This window comes from Symphodus melops (genome assembly GCF_947650265.1).
Source record: "Symphodus melops genome assembly, chromosome: 11".
NCBI lineage: Eukaryota > Metazoa > Chordata > Actinopteri > Labriformes > Labridae > Symphodus > Symphodus melops.
The window spans coordinates 17782960-17803762 of NC_136701.1; the positions used below are offsets into that span (position 1 = coordinate 17782960).

A 20803-nucleotide genomic window follows, 5' to 3' on the forward strand; every position below is an offset into this window, starting at 1 on the left:
AAAAGTAAGAAGTAACGGTTTAAAGAGACACAGTAAGACCTCATCAGCTTCCAGCTCCTCAATTCATTTGATTACTTAATCAATTTAAATGTTTTACAATCAATAATTTTAAAAGCAGAGCGCAAGGGAAATGTCAAGACATGAGACGAAACAAAGTCAGAATGTCTTAATAATGGACTTATCACACTATTTTCTTTAGCCTCTTCTCCAACTACACCTCTTCAAATCTCTGTTATGCATTTAAACTGTGTTATTTGGTATACATGCCTGGTGTCCCATAGCTTTAATCACAAGCCCCCTCACATTGAGAACACCCATGTGAAGCCGATCGGATACCTAATGGCCATCAAGTTGTGTTTGCCATATGCTTATATTTTAGGTGAAAGATCAGTTTTCTTGTTGTTTTTTTTTCCTTTTTAAAACCAAGCAAAGCATTGTCTTCACATCATGCAACAAACAGCAATAAACTATGCAATAGAACCAGTCTTTGGTCATTTTTAGTTTGTTTCCTCCGAGGAGCAACACCATTAGGTGTACAATGCAGCAAAAAATGGACAGTTCATTCTTATCTATGTGTATGCCACAGCATATCTCGCGCAGCACCAAGAGTTGCTGTTGTCCATTGATATTCCAGCTCAGCGTGCATGTCAGAAGTGCTTTGTTCAACTGCACGGCACAGGGGAGACAGTGTTTGACGGCGCGTCTCTGAATTTAATTATCTACAGCTGCTTCAGAGCAAATAGAATTGACTGTGAGATCAGCAGATGTGACAGAGTTTGTCCTGGGCTTCAAAACATCTATACATAAACACAAGTACTCCATAGACATCGGTCCTATGCATGCACAAAGATGCCAAACAACTTTATTTACACAAGTGAAATGAAATGACGAGACGAGGACACTTTTGGGGCTGAAGTTAACACAAGTACACAACTAGCAAAAAAAAACCCCTCCTCTTATTGCTGTAAATGTCACAGGCTGGTATCCTTAAGGATATGTGACTCCAGCTTTCATGTTTCCATGGATCACGGCGGTTTATAACATGGTTGTGCTGCAGGCAGCGGGTCCCATATCACCAGCTACGGTAAATGTTCTTCCATTCTAATTAGTAAGAAGCTCAGCTGTGTCCCTCTGTGTCTCAGAGGAGAATGTATCAAAAACAACAAACTACCCCTCTGTAGAGCTGGATTAAACACAGAATAAATAAAGTTTGTCGCGTATGCCTTTAAATGTTAAAGGGATTTAGAGAGCTTGAGAATGTAGCCTCAGGTATAAATATATTGAGGCATATTTTAGATGCTAAATAGAGCAAGGGTTTAGACAACGCTTTGCTTCGAGTGAAGTGACATGTATTGACTGTCTCTTTCTCTCTCTCTCTCTCTCTCTCTCTCTCTCTCTCTCTCTCTTTCTCTCTCTCTCTCTCTCTCTCTCTCTCTCTCTCTCTCTCTCTCTTTCTCTCTCGTTCGTTCCCCCTCTCTCTAAGCCATACAATGCACTTGTGATTGCCTCCATACACATTTGTATGCCTCTGGATGCACTGATTTCAAATTGCCGAAGGCTTCATCACAATAAAACAGGGCTGTGAGGGCTGAGACAGACAAGATTGTAGCTTCTCCTCCTGAACAAGTGAAAAGACAGACAGTCAGGCAGACTGTCGTCCGGCAGCTCTAGTTAGGCTCTCATCCACTTAGGCCTTGCATAAAAGAAAATGAAAAGGCAAACTTGCCTTATGTTTCTGTTGAAAAATGTCAGAAAGATAGCACTTAGGACTTATCATAAATCCATTGTGTCCCCATGCAGCTATCAGCATTGTTACTTATTTAAAAAATGTTCTAAAAACTCAGATTATAGTGGACTATACTGGTCTCAATTTCCCTAAAGCCCAGTAGAGCTCTGCACCAGAGTGGAATTGACCAAAAGACACACAGAGGGGGAGTATACACATGGACAGCAAAATAAATGGGAAAAAGAATAAGAGGCCATGACAGAATAAAGAGCAAAGACAAACTGGAGTTAGAGGATGCAAGGCTTGACTCTGGACGGTCAGCCTGGCCCTTTCCTGGTACCGCAGGGCCTCTGAACTTGTAAGTGGCATTCATAAGCACTGTGCCGGCAGCTTAGACAAGGAGGATTATCAAACAGCACTTTTAGCCTCTTAAGCAAGCCACAATTGAAGTCCACACGGTCCAAGAGACACAAAACAAAGGACTTACAGTGAGGATGAACGGGAGCACTTGGACTGTGCTAAATGTCACACAGCTTGTGTATTGTAGATGTAACTTTGTATGCTATTGTCTCTGTTGTTTGAGTAGCCGCTGTTCATGTTCTCCTTTCTTTGAACAGAATGAGAAAGGGCAAGGGGCGCTTGTGGAGGGAAAGAGGGAGGCAAGAATGGAGAAAAAAGAAGGAAGAACAGCCACCGGTGGCTTACTGCCGCCGGACGAATGTTGCTAAGCGTTTAATCTCCCACGCTGAGAGAATACAAACGATCTTGTAATCGTCCCCGACCTTGACATGAACAGCAAGGTCGCAAGGGAGCTACGCTATTTTGCATTTCCCACAGATGCTTTGCAGAGACATGCAAAACAATTAGTAAACTGGAAAAAAAATGGAGTTGAGGGTGTCATTACTTCACAACCATTGCCACTCCCCAGAGAGTAGTTACCTGGCCAACCCCTAAACCCAAAACTTCCTTGTGTAGACTTTTAAACTTAATTATAGCAAAGAAACAATTAATGCTTCATATCTGTGTATTTATTTATTTATATCTGACTGCATGGCTGATACTTGGAATCATTCAATTCCAACCAGTCTACAAAATGTATTTAATTTTGTAATATACAAATAAGGTCTTAGACTTCTGCTTTGAAGTCTTTGTTTGAGTTTGACGTTGTTGGCTGCATGTTTTTTGTTTCCATGGAGTCAGACGAGTCCATGTTGAATGCTGAATAGTCTACAGGTTCTGAGTTAGTGATTATCAATCATTGGTAGCAAGGCTCCAAAGCATTCCCTTCACTTTGGTCAGCCAAGGTTGTTTTAAATGTGCTATAGAAATAAAGATTGATTGATGGATTGATTTTTCACCAATGTGGACCATATACAACCTTTTTTATCCCAAAAAGAGGGCTTATTTTCCTATTTTCTTTAATACAATTAATTATTCTTTTTAGAAACTAGCAGAGTTGCCTCCTGCTGACAATTAGAAACCATTTAGGATTGAGGCTTGTAAACAATTAAAACCAATGAAACAACAATTTAATTTTGAACCCCCCAAAAAAAGAGAAAATAAAAGGTTAGTCTAGCAAATAGTTCAAAAACTTAAAGCTTTGAACATTTTTCACTGGATGTACAGAGTTTATATAGAAAGCCACATAAAAAACAAACATATCATTTAAATTTAAGTTTATTGATTAGTTAAGTATGAAGAATTATTTTTCCAGGCGTATCTACCAGTGTTTGTATTTGACCATGTACCCCTTGTGCTTGCGAATTCAGATGTTTTTTTTTATTGAACAGAGAATGAACTTGAGTACACAGTGTGCTCCCCTGCATGCTGACATTTCAATGGAGAAAAAGGTTGCTATGGTGTATTCCTTTTTCTTGAGTCTTCACTGATGAGACTCTGTGTGCGTCTGCTCTGGAATTGCCTTTATGAGATTACGGAAGTTTTGTCCTCTGACAACAGCACATTACCTCTATTATTGAATATGCTGAGAGTTGAGATATGATTATACTCCAGGCAAATTCAATTTCTGTTTTCAGCAGTTTGATTATAAAAAGGCCGGACTGGGTTCTTTTAAGCTAAGCCAGTTTGGTTTTAACCTTATCTCACGGAGGGATAATAGAACTGACCCCCTCTCAGCATCTTAACCGACTCAACCTTTAGAACAGCATCAACACAATGGCCAGACAAGTGCCTTTTGGGATATTTATTAATTTTCTTTTAATAGCAAAATAGCCTTCAGAGTGTCCCATATGTGAAATGCAAAGTTAAGACTAGAGCCTTTAGACTTAGTTTTACTGGCTTAGTTACCTCTTTAGCTCTTTGAATTACAATGCACCAATTCTCTCTGCCTTGACATTTATTCATGTGGTGCAATTAGTTTCTCAGATTGATATGGCCACCAGATATTCCCTTATATCTACCATGGAAACCATCGCAAATAAAGAGCTTGTTAATATCAAAGACGATAAAAAATACAGAATTCTTAAGAAGAAAACAGCACTTATACTTCACTGGGTCAATAAAAGCTGAAGTGTTGCTTTTAGACTGAAATTCTCATTGTTCTGTAGCAGAAAAAATACTTTTTGAAGGACAAGCAGAAGTAATTACAGCCATCACATTTTTTTCAGTTTGACATTTTTAAGTATCTGTAACAGCTTGGACAGCATAGTGTGTGGGAGTTCAGGGATTGGGATGGGTGAATATTAGTCTCCTTAGAGATGCAAGATAAATCTCTCTTTTATGTTTTTATAAACTTGTTTTCCTTTAAAAATGTATGTATTTGTACCCAAATTCAACAGATATATTTCATCTTTCATCTTCAGAGTTTGAGTTGCTCCTCTGTCAATAGTTTCCACTGGTGCTTGTGTAACGGTACTTCATGTTTGCCAATACTGATTCAGCTTTCCCACGGTGGTACAAAAATTACGTGCAGGTTTTCAACAACATTTTTGGTCTCATTTAATACCACCGACATTCACAAGAGCTGCTTTTGAGTCAACAAATGCTCTGACCAGCCTGCCCTAGCATGGAGGGTCTAATAAATCCAACCCTCAGACCACAACAAGGAGGGGAGATTGTGGTCAAGCTCATGCAGTCAGAAAAGATCAATCCAAGGTTGAGTGTCCGGCTACATCAGCAACTTTTTGACTTACTTTAAGTGCAAAAATGAAGAGGCGTCCTCGGCTGTGAGTGGTGATGATGGACATGCTGGCGTTTGCATTTGTGCTTGTATGCATGCATGGTTTTCTGTGTGTGTGCGTGTATTGGACAGAAACGTTCTCATACAGCTGATTTTATTTATGCTGCACACAGATAAATGTATCCAATACAAATATGTTAATTCCATTAGCATGTTTGTATGTGTACTTAATGATCTCCTAAAGCACATTTTGCTGCTCTCTCGGCCATAAGGCTTGCTAACCTCGCAATTAATCTAAAAGAGGCTGGTTATCTAGGACTCCATCTGATTGGCCAAATGTTTTTTGTAATGCTATTCAATCTTTTATAGATTAGGATGCATCAGTATTGACAAGTGAGAAGCACACTGACAACCAAACTGAGGTCAGTTTTAGTTACAATTTTACTGCAAAACCATGTCCTGCTCAGTTTTGTTCACCTTGTGGCTTTCATGAATGAAGGTCGCAATCAGGACTAACTGTTTTCTGTTGTGGTGACAGCTTTATATTCAGCTTGCTCTGTGCTTATTGTGCAGCAAGACTTTTTTGTTTTCTTGGTAAGAGATCAGCCTCCAATGACTGTCTAGAGCACTATGGCAACTCATTGTGGCCTTTAAATGTTCTTTTACGAGTGCTTTTTTTCCTCTGCAGAAAGTTAGTTTTAAGTTGGATATTTCGCTCTGGATCTTTTGTGCCCACGTTTAAAGAACTAGTGGCACAACAAAAGGGTCATGTCATTCACACTGATGTGGACAGAACACATCATCCTTTGTGCATAGTTCAAATGTTTTGTGGATTTACTGCCTTTTTTTGTTCGAAGTTCTTATTTTGGAATTACATGTCACTGTTCTGGACCCTGGACAGATTGGAAATTTGTTGAATGGACCTTTTGAGTTTCTAATCAAGTACCCTTGGTCTAGAGGTTTGGTCATTGTTGAGAATAACAAGGACATGTTAAATTGTGGGTATATTGTAAAAAGTAGCCTTTACCTTGTAAGATTTTATGAATTTTACCCACTCCTGCTCAGGTGTTAAAAAAAAGCATTTTTGTCTTTCAGCCCTTTCTGACACAGACGGAGATCCCTGTCGGAGGACGTACTGTGGACGGGGTCGACAGTGTGTGCTGATGGCAGAAACTGGCCGTGCTGAGTGCGTTTGCCAGGAAAAATGCCGGCCCTCGTTTGTACCAGTGTGCGGCTCGGACGGCAGGTTCTACGAGAACCACTGCGAAGTGTACCGCACCGCTTGCCTGGAGAGGAGGCGGATCTATGTGGTGCACAGCAAGGACTGCTTCTTCAAAGGTACCACTTAACTGTTACTCCACACAGTCTTTATTTCTGTATAATACATCATTTTTCTACTCTACTACTTATATTACTATCCACTTTCCATTGCTTATTAACAGAAAATGGTTTTATTTCCATTTACCTGAAATCAAGTGCTACTCTTACATAAGGGACCGTTTTCTGTTAATGACAGAGATTAGTTTGTACTTTTGGTAAAGGTTGCAGTGAAAGGCAGCAATGCTGCTCAGAGACTGTTTATTGTGGGTAAACATGTCTCTCACTCGTGTCCTAATACCTGCAAGGCACATTTTAAAGCACCATTAAGGTAGCAGTGGGGCTTTGACTTTGATTCAATGTTGAAACATTTCAACAGAAATAAAGACGAACAAACCAACACAGTGGATTGTTTTGTAACACATTCTGGCTGCGTCGCTGTTGCCAGGTGCATCAATAACTGTTAAGATCGTGCTGTTTCTATCAGCCAGCTATGGACGTGAAAGAATGAATGCATTTATAGCATGGCAAGGAATTCTGTAGCTCAGGGTCAAGTCTGAAAGAAAGCAATGGCATCGAAACAGTAAACAATCTTATCAGCTGAACGTGTTCATGTCTTCTGTGTGCTCTACTATACTGATAAACCACTTTAGTTCAAGTCAGCAAACACACTTCATGTGCTAAGTAAGTTGTGGTTCTTGAATGAGGAGTGCGTGGATGTCAATAGAAAGTCTTCATGCTGGGATTTTCAACCAAGAATGGAAGTTTCTGTTTCGTGAATCAAATTGTATGCAGTGTTAATGTTGCTATAAATGTCTGACTTCAGAGATGCTCCTGTGCATCACTGCTCCAGTTGTATCAATATCCTGGCAAGAACAAATCACCACTAAGGTTACTGTGGATCTCTAGTTCTCTAAAGTAAATCATTTAAATCTCCACACCTTGCCTATCACTCATTAGTAAAAGTGCACTCCAAGCATGAACAGTCAGCAGTTTTATACAACACACAGCCCAGTCACTTCATCATGACTTCGATTTAAAGGCAACAGGGTCAGGCTTATTTTAGGAACTCACATACTCAAAGATTATTCTAGATGTTTACCAGCTGCTTTCATGCTGACATACTGCAAGCATGCACACCTGTATAAACCTACCTGTTAGCAATCTCTTAAAACTTTTCTTTTATAATCTGGCAGAGAGTGTTGATTTTTAAATGGAAATGAGGCTATACTTATTAAGAGAGCTTGGTTTAATGTTAGCACAGGAAAAAACAAACATATATGGCACAAGTAGCAGAACTTTGAGTTGTATCACATTATGAACGGAAAGAGTCCTGGCAGCCACCACCATGCGAAGCTAATCCACATTAGGGATGTTCAGTTGACACATTAGGTTTCAAGTCGAGAAGTCTGAATGCAAAACCAGCAGGAGATGAGAAATGTTAGCAATCACGTGCATCATGTGTGTGTGTGTGTGTGTATGTGTAATCGAGGAGTAATTATCGCACCTGACTACAATGACTTGTTTGGCACATGCTTCTCACAGTACAATGCTAGAAACATTTTGTATAGATGGAAGAGGAAATAGCGAGTGAGGCAGTGCTTGTGATTTTCTTTGGCTTTATTGCACTTGTTTGCCTTCTGATTCTTTAAACTTGTGAAAATGATAACTCATTCTGCTTTGAACTCATTGATATATAATTTTTTAATACTGCTTGAGACAACAGACTGCACCGTCCAAGTTTCAAGCTCTTCACTGTGCTTGTTGCTCTGTGTAATTATTAAATAAGTCTCCATAACATAACTGAAAACATGCCACAGTTAGCACAATGGTCAGTATTCCTTTTAATCTTGTGTGTTTCTCTTTGGAACACCTTGTTAAAAGGCTGGATTGACTGATGTTTTCTCATCCGCCTCTGCCTACTTATAAACACAATGATTCTTCCCCAATTATTTTTTTCTTTCTGGTATTATTGTTTGTTTATTTTCATTTTAAATTGAAGAGACCACTTTTGGATGCCTAGTACTTGTAAAGGACTAGATAAGAAAAATGTGTTTACTCTCAGTCAAATATGAGACCCTCAGATGAAAATTTATCTCTTTGGTCCTTCAGCTATGCATTAAGCCACATGGCCAAAATCATTTTGGGATTCTTTTTTTGGGGGTATTTTGCTTTTGAGTTTGATAAACCTAAAATCTCTGCTGTGAAAGCCAATTTCCCTCAGCTCAGGGCTATGACCAAAGTTGCTGTTCTGAATTTGGCATGTTCTCAGGGCTACTTTTGCCATCATTTCTGAACTCTTGAGATTCACCGTACAATGCTTGTCCAAAACAGTCTACTTTGGCAAAGAGAGGAAAAGACACATTACTGCTTGCTGTTTTCCCATCATATTTTTTAAGTTGATTTAATGTTGTTGTTTTTTTCTTAAAGCTTAGAACAAGCTTGTACATAATCATAAATCTCTCTGTCACAGTTTCAGCACCAGGTCACTCAGGACATCTCACATACTGTAGGTCTGAAGAAAAAAAAAAAGTCCCCTGCATACTGCGACTGATGTGACAAATCCCTACAACTAACAACAGCAAATAAATTGGAACGTGAACTTTTTCCTTATGCAATGGTTGGACAAATGTACCGGGACATTTTCTAACCTACTGTTTGCATATTCTCAAAATCCTTCTGCAAAACAATCAACCATGATGATATTATTTTACACCAAAACACAACCATTTTCCGGAAACACTTTGCTGTCGGTTTGATCAACTCTACTTGATGTTTTCCACCATCACATCTTTAAGATAAACGTAAGTCTGTAAGGTTCAGGCAGGTTGTGTTTAGCTATTTCTGACTGCATTATGGCCTTGCTTTAGACTTAATTTTCTTTTGCTATCAACAAGCTTAAAGGGGACATATTATACAAAAGTGACTTTCACTGTGTTTTTGAACATATATTTTGGATAACCAGAGTTTCTATAGACCAATAAATGTGAAAAAAAACCCATCCAGTCCTTTCTTTGTGGTCTGCATAAGTCTCACATTCACCCTCCACTCTCCCTCACCTCCTCTGGTATCTCCACCCATCGACTTTAACAACAGCCACGAGCAAAACTTTTGCGCAGGTCCACCACTTTTATTCTCCCTAGCGATGAAGTGATGTCTACTGGAAAAAATCTAAATGGATCATTGCATTTAAAGAGACACACACCAAAACAAAGCTTTCTGAGAGAGCTTGTTATACAGGGTGGTTAATTCATGTTGTATTTTGACTAAAGCACGGCACAGAGGTTTCATTTAGACCACAAGGAACTATTTGAGAAGGTGGAAAAAACATATGTCCTCATTAAGTTTTTCTGTGTCTGCAGTACGTAGCAAATGACATTCACGTTGACTTAATGGAAAAGGTTAACTCTGCTACCAGAGGAAAAGCCACTTTACTTTAGTTTCATGTTTTGCATTGTATTTTTATTTTCAGTTTTTTCCAAGGCAGTGTAGAGAAAATGGGAGATTTAATTTCTCAGATTACTATTGACCCACAGAGAGAAACACGTGCAAAAGTATAAATAAATCCTTTTATAGGAAACAAGAATTATTTGTAATTCAACCCAAAGAAGCTGTAGACTGATAGGCTGGTAGGCTGACAGTTTAGTACACTGTTTGGATTTGAAGTGTTTGGCAAACAGAAGAGATTATTAGGGAGAATGTTGACTTGGAATGAGGCTCTTTGTTAAACCCTGTCACTGGCTTCTGTGTAGCCATACATAGTCCTTGAAGGTGATACTTTAATCCATAGTGACTTTCAAATGACTGTAAATACTAAATAACATTAGAATTTCACTCAAAGAAAAGAAAACTCTGATAAAATGCCTCATTCACAAGTCAATTGTGAATTCTTTTACATGAGTCAATGAGGAAAATAGCACATGGAAACAAAACAGGATAGAAGCCTTAAAGTGACACAGCGAAGAATTTAGTACAGAAACTGCACTTGCTCACACAAGTCAAAGTCATCACGTCTGCTTTAGAATGGTGAATTGCTTCAAAGTTAAAAGATATTTGACCCTTCAATCGTTTCAGAAGGGGCACATGTTCAATAAAAAAGACTGATATGACAGCTGCACTCAAACCTTATTACCCATTTAGATTGTAATTGCCAAAAGTCATAAAACGGGTTTTCCTTGAGGATGTCGTCCGCCTTTTTTGAACTATTTGAAGAATGTCACTCTTATCCCACCAAATAGTTCATGCCATCAAAAAGTAATACCTTTTTTAAAGGTTTTTCTGGTGGCTTTTATGCTTTTTATTTTGAGACAGTGGATAGAATCAGAAATGGAGGAGAGAAAGTAGGGAATGGCATGCAGGAAAGGTCAGATTTGAACCCGGGCTGCCCATATAGCCTCCATACATGTGGTGCACATTAACCACTAGGCTACAGGCGCCCTGTGACAATACTTTTAAAGAAAGAAATAGTGCCACTATCTGACTTTTCCCATTTGTATTTTCATGAATTATCAAGGAAAAAAATACTTAATGTCCCATTAACTACTCGAGTAGTCGTTTCTTCAGCCAAAGCCTAATCAACCTAATAAAATAAATGAAACCAATTGGCTTGAAATGCATAAAAAAATGCAAAACTCAACAAAAAAACATTGAATTCCTCTATTTGTTAATAAACTAGCAATTTTGTGAGGGTCATTTCAGAGTTCAACCAATCACATGAAATTATAACCACAAGCACAGATGTTTTCTCTCCCTTCTCAGCCCACTTCTGACCCTGGCTTTGATTACGACCCCCTCCTTCTGAAGCCATTTAAAAAAGAACTAACACAGATGATTAATTGCTTTCATCTTTCTGATGAGCAGGGAGCTTCAGCAAAGAGACCAAAGAGACATCTGTTTCCACTGGGTCATGTAAGGATCTCAGTAGGGGGTCTTTAAAGCATCCAGCGATATCAACTTTATCAGGGTCAAGAGCCGTACTGCCGCTATGTGGTCATTCTGCTGTTGACGCCCAGATCAGTGGGGTGATGTGTTGCCATCCACCCAGATCAAATATTCACCCAGATTCAAATATCTTTGAATGTGAAACTGATCAATTCATTTATTCCGATGGATGTCTGCCTTCATCTTGATTGGAGTGAGGTCGCTGATATTCAGTGTTTTCTATTGTTTTCTCACAGACACACTGAAAAGGAGGAACACTCCCTCAAAACTGATTCAATGAAGAGACATTAATTGTATTACTGTCTGGTTTTGTGGGACTAAATTGTCTCTTTCTCTTCACAATGAGGCTGTCAGGTGAACAGCGTTGATGCGTTCTTTTCAAAAAGGGCAGAACTCTACAGGATGCTTCTTGTTTCCCGTTTTGAATTTTTGTTGTAAATTGAATGCTGGACTGGTGGGGATTCGTCAATTCATGTTAAATTGCCTTCATTTACTGCCCTGCCTCCTAATGAGACTATTCAGAGCTACATCACAATGACACATTATATAAATACTCACAATTGTTATGAAGTGTTTCAGCAGGGGTGTTAAATTGGTCAAGAAATATGATGAGGAGTTGCTGTCTAACTCTTTGTTAGGTTAATAAGGACTAAAGCTGGGCTGGACTACCAGGTGTGACACATTCACCCTTATACAAACACACACCTTACTCCCCTGACAGGCCTTTATGTGTTACATTGCTTTTATTAACGAGCATTCCAGCCGTCCCCATCTTTCTTTCTGTGTTTATCCCCCCCTTCCATCGCCTTTCACTACTTTTTCTCTCCTCAGTGGTCACATGGTCTCAACTCATTAAGCTGAGTTCCTCCCCCCAGATTCATTACTGCGGAAGTATTGCCGTTTGAAATGGATGCCTTGTCCCAGATAGAGATGTCCCCTGGTCTGGCACTGGTCCCCTGCCTCATAAACATCAGTCTCCCTTATGAAAATAGAAAGCTCTCTTTGGTCAACGATGCCCCCCCCCACACACACACACACACACACACACCACACACACACACACACACACACACACACGTACACATCCCCAACCACTGTTGTGATTTTGGGACACTGTCAAGGATACTGCACCAAAACAACAGTCTTCTCAGCCACGGATAAAGCAGCATGTCTCAGTTAAACAAGTTAAATCTGGTGTGATATTTCAGTGAAGAGTTCATTTAAGATAATGAGATAGAATAGTATTGGATGGCTTGTGGTGCTTCAAATCATGAGATGATTTAAAAAAGAAAACAATATGAAATCTTTTATATCAAGACACAGCACAATTGAACCTTTGAAATATGTCATTGTCCTCTTAAAAAATTTGCACCACACTTTAAATTCTTAATCCTCATTTAAGGGCTGTATTGATCCACCACATCGCTGCAGAGAAACAATTTGCTAACATCACTATGTAAAAAATTAAGTCAATATTCTTCACTTAGTTAAATATACAGGACTGTCCATCATAAAATGTGTCACACTAAACACCTACAGCTGCTTTACTGTCAAAAATATCTAAAGGTGATCATCTCCTGTGGCTTTTTTTTTTTTTTTTGCATGTTTGGCTGAAATTCTTTTAGAGCACACAGTCAAAACAACAGTCAGGTGTCTTAGCATTAAATTTGTTGTATGTTATATATACATATGTTCCAGGGCTATATAAAAGGTTTGTTTGAGATCCCATCATGGTTTTTGAATTAAAAACAGAGTCCTCCCAGTATTCTATTTAATATATTGTTATGCCCCATCAGGGGAAGCCCAGACACAACATGCACAGAGACCCATTTACTTCCAAAGCAGCCACAGATAACAGTTTAAGGATTTAAATCAAATTCAAGTCTATTTTGATGAAATAACATTGGGAAAAAAGGATAAAATAGTGATACTATGTAACCCTTTCCACTGCCTACGATTGGTAGGGGAAGGAAATTGTTTGACCGATCAGCTCCTGGGTCCTCCACACTTATTTACCCCAAAAAAAGGAAAATACAGCAAGCAAACCAGCCTAAAATACGAATAACAGCTGACAGCTGTAACAATATTATAACAGACAATAAGGATCCTAAATATGTCCTCATGCAGTATGGAATATTTGATATATACATATTAAAGAATTAATATACAGTTAAACAGTCAGTTTTTATTTTCTCAGTGCTTGTTGTCAGCAGTAAGTGACGTACCAATTGAATTGTCACACAGGAAATAACACAATGAAAATTGATCCAAATGGCATCCTATTTGGCATCCTTTGTCTTGTCTTGGATAAACAAACTTGGCCAATGTTCTGATGACAGCAAATAATTAGCGGTCTCTAATCTCAGGGTAATGAAGAAGCCAAACCGTTTTCTGTTTTCTGACCAATACAGCAGATTTGATGTTACAACAGTGTTTGTAAAATACTTTATTTTTTAACTTCCTTTATATTCATGAACCCTCTTCTGTTACTGCACACACTGCTTTTTGTTCGTATATTCTTCACCTCTCTAACATAGACTGCCTACTCATCCTTTTCTTGGTTTGTGTGCACACACACACACACACACACACACACACACACACACACACACACACACACACTCAGACAAGGCAAATTACTCACAAACAGGAATGAAGACAGCAGTTCTCCCTTGACAAAAACACATAATCTCTTCTGAAAGAAAATGTTTATTGGTGCCTGAAAGATTTTGACATGCTTGTCATAATATTGGTATTTGCCTTTCACTTTTCCTTTCAGTGGTGAGCTGTACGCTTCAGCATCACAATAGGCTCATTGGATCGGGTGCACAGCTTTTAGCTTTTGCCGTATGTTGCCCAGCTTGGTGAAAACAGCTTTATTAAGAATTGAAATGTGAGATATGACTTCATAAATTCAAATTGCAAAGCTGTGTGGGTTCATTTTCTTTATACCTCAGTTTATCTATTACTAACCCACACACTCTTGTGTCCTCTTTTTTTTTTTTTTTACGGTAATTAACAGATCCCTCATGGTAACTTCATTTGCAGCAAGCCAATTTGGCATTTTGTCTCGCCTCTTGTCTAATTAACAGGTGGTACCACATCCATTTTTGGAGCTTTTCATCTCCATGTTTTCCTTTTATCACTGTTTGTAATACCTCTTTTTAAAAGCTTTTGGCAAAAGCATCTGAACATCTGAGAAATTAGAAAGTGACAAATGCACACATTTGGCCCGTCACCTTCCTTTCAAAATTCTGTCATCAATTTAATGGCTGCATTAAAGTAGAATACATCTGGTCCCATCTCTACCCAAGAAAACTTCTGCTAATCAAATGTGATTTTGCGAGCTTTGAAAAGTGAGTTGATTAACATCTCTCATTGCATCTTGGACATAAACCAGTTAATGCATTCTATATTTTTTCCAGGCAGCCCAGTGACTTTCGTACATGATGGAACACACGTCTCACCCTCTCCTTCCCTCCGCTCCCCACTTCTAACCCCCTTTTAGACCACTTTCCTCTCCTCTGTTTTGCCCTCATTTTTTCTCCCTCAATATACTCCAAAAATGGTGCAGATGGGGATTTGAGTGACTCTGTCAAGCTTCCCTCTACATTCGCCACTTCTGCATTAAATTGGTTCAGAGCTTAAGTTGAGTGTGAGCCGTAAAAAAATAAATAAAATAAAAAATACAAGCATCACCTCCAGGCAAAGTGACCCTGGGTAGAAAAAAATATATAATACAACACTATATGCCCCTGACAAAAACACACACAGACGCACACACACAAGCAAGCAAATAAACTCGCAGTGTAAAAATATAACTGTGTGTACTCCTTATACTGCCTATGTTAAAAACTTTCCCTTTACATCTTACTGTTTGTATTGAGCTTTTTTAAACTGTCACTATGGTTAGATGTACTGTTATTGTGCAGTGTTGTATGTGTTATATTTCCTTTTCATTTTATGAGTAAAACATATTCATCAGCCAACTACTGTAGGCTCCTTGCAATATTTAATTCAATGTGATAACTATTACACGGAACATACATAGCAATAATAGAGAAAGAAATGGCCCAAAGGTCAGGGGAAGGCAGTGCCTTTTGGTAAGCTAGGTAACTGTCTGGAGCCTTCTAAAAAAAACATCAACTACAGATATACTTGGCATTAAAATGACTTGACTTGTCATAACTTGTATAAAATAAAAAGATCAAATTAAAGAAGCAGAAGCAGTCTTCCTAACACTGTAACAAGTCTGGAATTAAAGTTGTTTTGGAGCCCTTTAAAACTTTAAAATACAGTAGAATATGTACTTAAGCTGAATAAATAACTACTTATGAATACTGCCAGAGAAACACCCCTCCCCATTTGATTTGTATTTTTCACAGAGATAATCATGGCAAAGACAGCCATGGAACACTTAAGATAATGAAAGGAAACCAGAATAATCAGAAAATCAATTGTATAATCAGTGCATTTCAAAGATAAGACTTCATCCATTCTCACAGCTATTTATGCACTTACTGATCATTTGGCATTTCTGATTTTGAGAGCCGCAAATCATGGTCTGCACTTTGTAAATCAAAACCTGAATGATTTGCTTTTGTGTCTTTGTGCAGGGCCAAAAGTTGTTCACATTGGGAATCAAGTTAAATGACTCTCTGCCATTCTCATAAATTTAGTCTTTGTTGGCTACATTCTTCTTTATGCTTCCTGCTGAACTCAGCCAGTGTTTACTGTGTCTCTGCCTGCCTCCCTTCTGTTGAATTTGAACAGTCCCTCCACAGTCCTGTGTAACGTGAACTGTCAGATTTTAAATTTCCTCTCCACCAGCTGAACCGATTGACCAGAGGGCAAAGAACGAGCTCAGATTGACAACCAGTGCGGCTCAGTGTGCTGTGCCTTTAGCCTCTGATTTCTTAACTTTTTGACTGAATGATCAATCTGAGGAATACCCAGCTTCTCTCAGAGTCCTTTATTAAACCAAGCTGCTTGAACCCCTTACACTTAAAACACTTTTTTTCCCCACCAATGAACTCTGGGGAAAGAAATGTTTTACCAACGAGCTAATGTATCCTATTAAAATTTACATGAAGTTTTTATCAATGAAGCACATACGAGCAACAGTACGGCAGCTTTAAGTAACAGTTTGTGCGTCCTTATGCAGCGCTTTTTGACTTGACATCCTATATTTCCACAGCAACGATAAACATGTCATGTCTGTCATGGTGGCTCTGTCATGGCGCCGTTTCAGTTATAACATCAAAAATGTATCTTTCTTTGATAACTGTTGGAAGTTTTCGAGGTCTTAGTTGTCACCAAGAAATGTATAAAACATAGCTACATTGCATTTACTTAAGTTTTTACTGGCCAAGACAAACAGCACAGACACAAATTCTCCTGCAAAAAATTTCAAGCCGCAGGGGCTTCAATCAATGAATTTGTTTGTTCTTTCTTTTTTTTTTTTTTTTTTCAAGAAACATACAACACTAGTCCATGTAAGTCCAGTGTAAACATGATTTACTATACCCTAACATTTTTTCAACTGGGAACTTAAGGTCAGTGGCAAGTAAAAATCTTCTTTAAACAGGCTAAAGTCGTGAGCAAAACCATTGCTAGCTCGCCATCTGCCACTACCAGTTTAGCAAAGAAACGAAGCCAAATAAACATCTTCAGCCTTGTTAGCAACATAAAAAACTTTGTTCATTACAAGGATTTTTATGTTCTTTATGCTGGAACTTTTTTGTAACACAAGCTATTATGTAATTGGCAATTTAATATGAAGGATTATCAGGTGAAGTGCCAGTCTTGTTTCTTGAGTGAGCTCACATTTTACATGGTTCTTTTATTGGTTGTTCATACAAAAGGGCTCTAAATGTCGTCTCTTTCCATTTGACAAAGGTCAGTGTCCTGATATGAATGGTTGATTTAATGGCTCATAACACAGTACCATGGAACAACATCAGAAACCATCTATAATGAGAGAGTCTTTATGTGGCCTTGGCTGTGCCCAATAAACAGCAGGTCTGAATTGCTGACATGTTGTTTGTTTCTATGGACAATTTAGCTGAGTTTTACAACATTAGTAAAAAAAAATACTTCAGAGAAGGTAGGTTCACATGTTATCCTCCAGTGGGAGGAACAGTTAGTCATTTACTTTTTCAGGGTTGTTTCATGCTATTGACATGAGAATCTCCAATAAATTGACTGACATTGTACCCTTGGCGCTCATCATTAGCAATTAAAGCATCTCGGCACCACAGGACCTATTTGCATCATCGATTCACCGTTCTTCCATAAGTCGCTGACTATGGAGTGAGCTGTAACTCTAAGACCCAAAGGGAGTAACAACCCCAACAGCTGCCTCAGGGAAGTTATCAGTCCGTGTTATTGTTTTCAAGCTCATCCCACACAGTTTCCTCAGAGAGTTGCGTTGTGGATGAATGCTGCTGACCTTTTTGTTTTAACGCCTATGCTACAGGTGTCACTGATGCTAGCGGGAGCTAGTGGCTTCCTCTTGAGGTGCCACTCCATCTGGTCACAATCCCAGTGCTCACCCCGTGCCTGCTGGCATGATGCACATCAATGCTGCCAATTCAGCTTTTGTAATTTACAATTTACCTTTTAATTAGATTCTGTGTTTGTACCTGAGGGCCTGGTTTTATTGTCTTGGGTTGTTACAGCTTATAATTTACAAGCTCTTTATATTTTATGAACCTTACAATGATATGTAAGAATTTCAACTGGCATCATCAAAGCTTTTTCCATGTATGGACTTTGGAACTACTGCCATTGAGTTAGACCAGAAGATTTGTTTGGTTAGTATTTATCTTTTCTAAATAGGGTTTTATTTTCTGTTGAATAGGTGTATGCCATAAATTACAAATGCCAGAGCATGACTTTTAAGGTTATTGGTTACTCATGCTTATTTTTTGACATCCTCTATTTATGAAATCTAACATTATTCTATTTGAAACCATTATAATATATGTTTGAATCAAAAACTGACAATAGATACATTTTCATTTTACAGGTAGAACTCATTCTTCACACACTTGCTGAAGCTGATTTGCCAAATTTGCTCTCAAAACTTAAACTATAGATGTGAAATATCGTAGAGATACATCAGACAATCCTTAAATTTCACTTATTATACAAGTTTAAATAAGTCTCAGAGCTCCCCAAACATGTCTATGTAGTTTCTTGCAAAACACTCCTCTCTGATCCCTGATCTTTGCATGCATATAAACCTGTCTATAGCTCTAAATGCAAGTGAAAACCAAGCAGGTTGTTTGAGCGCACATTTCCTGATTTGTGGAGCAAAAAAGAGATAGAGAGGACGTACTTTTCTCATCGACTATAGGGACACATAAGTATTCAAAAACATGGTATCCAGTGTGATTCTTTTACTCTATACTCTATATCAAAGGAGATGAGTCAGAAGGATTTTTGTTGTATGAATTCTTAAAATATGTTATGTTTGGTTAATTCAGAGATCAACATTTAACATCCAGATAGAACCCCTTATGGCATATGAGTGTTTGATATATATATATATATATATATATATATATATATATATATATATATATATATAGAGAGAGAGAGAGAGAGAGAGACTTGACTTGAATTTCTATTCACCCTGCACAGCCCAAATCGTGTAGATTCTTTATGTAACATAAGATATTTAGCTTGTGGGGACTGACGTGTGATCCCTGGCCTCGCTCATTATCATGCAAAACAGCAGCATTATTCAAGTGGGCTGCATGGCGATATAAGATCTTTCCAGTGATGGATAATATTTCATGTGAATTAGTCACTGCAATTCAAGTGAATTACTTACAGCTGGATGGAAAGCAAGGGATGCTTATTACTCATGATACTAATGCTGCAGTTTGTCGTCCGTCGTCCCCCCCCCCCCCCCCCACACACACACACACACACACTCATCTGCGTTCATTTTCTACATTCTAAGCATTTGTCAAGGGAGTGAGGCTCGGTGTCTCAATAAAGGCCACTTTGTAGAACGTTTGTCTGTGCAAGTGTTCAAACCCGTGACCTTACTGTGACTAACAACCCTCTAATCAACCGATGACTACTCCCGCTCGACACAACCCAGTCTACAATCATTTGTTTGCAGCAGACCCTTGGATAAAACTAAAGACACAAATATGGACTAATCTCTCTCTGTGCATGTGTCTGCGCCTGTGTGTTTAATTAATAGCTAAACTGCTAATTGGCATCGTTACATTTTGTGAAGTTGTGTCCTGCTTCTTTTGCACAACGTCAGCCAGTTATTATTCTCACTTTTAATGAGGAATGTTTGTGTGGTTTACAATCAATGTTTTAAAAATGGTGTTTCATGCCCTTGATGTAACCAAAGCAAATCTGAGAGTTACAGAATTTGCCTGCACTGATGCTGCATACTTACTTTATTTAACAGAATATATTTAAACTATTTCAATGTAGGTTCGTTATCAGAGAACACCTTAAAAACATTTTTTAATGGTCTTGGATCATCTGGGGATAAAACAGCTGTTGTCATCTGACGTTTAAGATAACTCATCAAATGATTTCCTCCATGTTGTTGTGTCAAGTTAATACTCATGGTATGTAAAAAAAAAAAAAAAAGACTGTATCCAATAGTTTTTCTAAGTGCTTTAAAATCTGAACAATTAAGATAAAACACAAGATAAAAACAACATTCAGAATCATCAATTAATTGTCAATTAAAAATCAAGTCAGAATATTTAATGCTTGTCTTACCTGGTTAAATGAAGTCATATCCCTTGTGGTCAGAGCTGTAGGGTGTTTCATTGTCTCTGTACTCAGACTACTTAGTTTAGTTTATTAGTTTAGTTGTCAGGGACCATGTACAAAAATAACATTAATTTCACGGAGAAAAGATGCTTAGATCTTTCTCTCTGTGTTTGAGCACAGGTTCACAGGCTGAGAGGATGATAATTGAAATCCTGAGTGGCAGATCGCTTTCATAGTAAACAAACACTGCCTACTTTAGCTGCAGTAATTGCTTTTGAAGTGCTGCTACAACAGGAGTCTTGGAAAAAAATGCAAACAAACTCAGAAAAACCGCCCTCACACTCGCTCACACTAAATACATGTGGGGAAAAAAAACAAAAAAAAAAACAAACACTGCTTTTGTCTTCAGGGTCTTTTACCATGGAACACTGCACTAGTGGTAGGCCTGGGAGCCTCAATGACAGGGCAAACAGGCTCTTCCTCCTGTGACCGACACACATATTGGAGTGTAGAGCCCTGAGCTCTCTCACTGACTACCATCTCTGCTTTCTTTCGAGCACAAACGGAACGATGGAGCAACCATCCCTGCAGCTATACCTATGTCTCGCTCATTCTCTTTACTCCCCGGAGCTCCAACCTAGCTCTTCAAGCCCTCCACTCTCTCCTCTCCTCTACCCTCTGCACGTTTCCTTTATCCTCCACTTTTCCCACTCTGCCCTCCTCCTGTCCTCACTAGTTATTCACTCATCCACTTCACTTTTCATCCCTGTGGCCCCATCCTGCTTGTCCATGTACGTGTTTTATCTCTTCTTTACTGCTGCCCACCAAAGTCATTCTTCTCTAAGTACATATGTTTTAAGGCTGTGTTTAGGATCATAAATAAGCTTACAACTTGAATTGTTAAGTAGGAACTCTCGTCAACT

At 38.6% G+C, this 20803-nt stretch overlaps 1 protein-coding gene across 2 annotated transcripts in view; it reads left to right on the forward strand.

Annotated features, from left to right (window-relative positions):
* The window catches only part of fstl4 (follistatin-like 4), a 169270-nt gene that overhangs the window by 66119 nt on the left and 82348 nt on the right, over positions 1 to 20803 (forward strand). For both annotated transcript variants that reach the window (XM_079356394.1, XM_079356395.1), the window contains exon 4: positions 5961 to 6203. In XM_079356394.1, coding sequence (XP_079212520.1) covers positions 5961 to 6203 — 243 coding nt within the window. The remainder of the gene's footprint in view (positions 1 to 5960; positions 6204 to 20803) is intronic.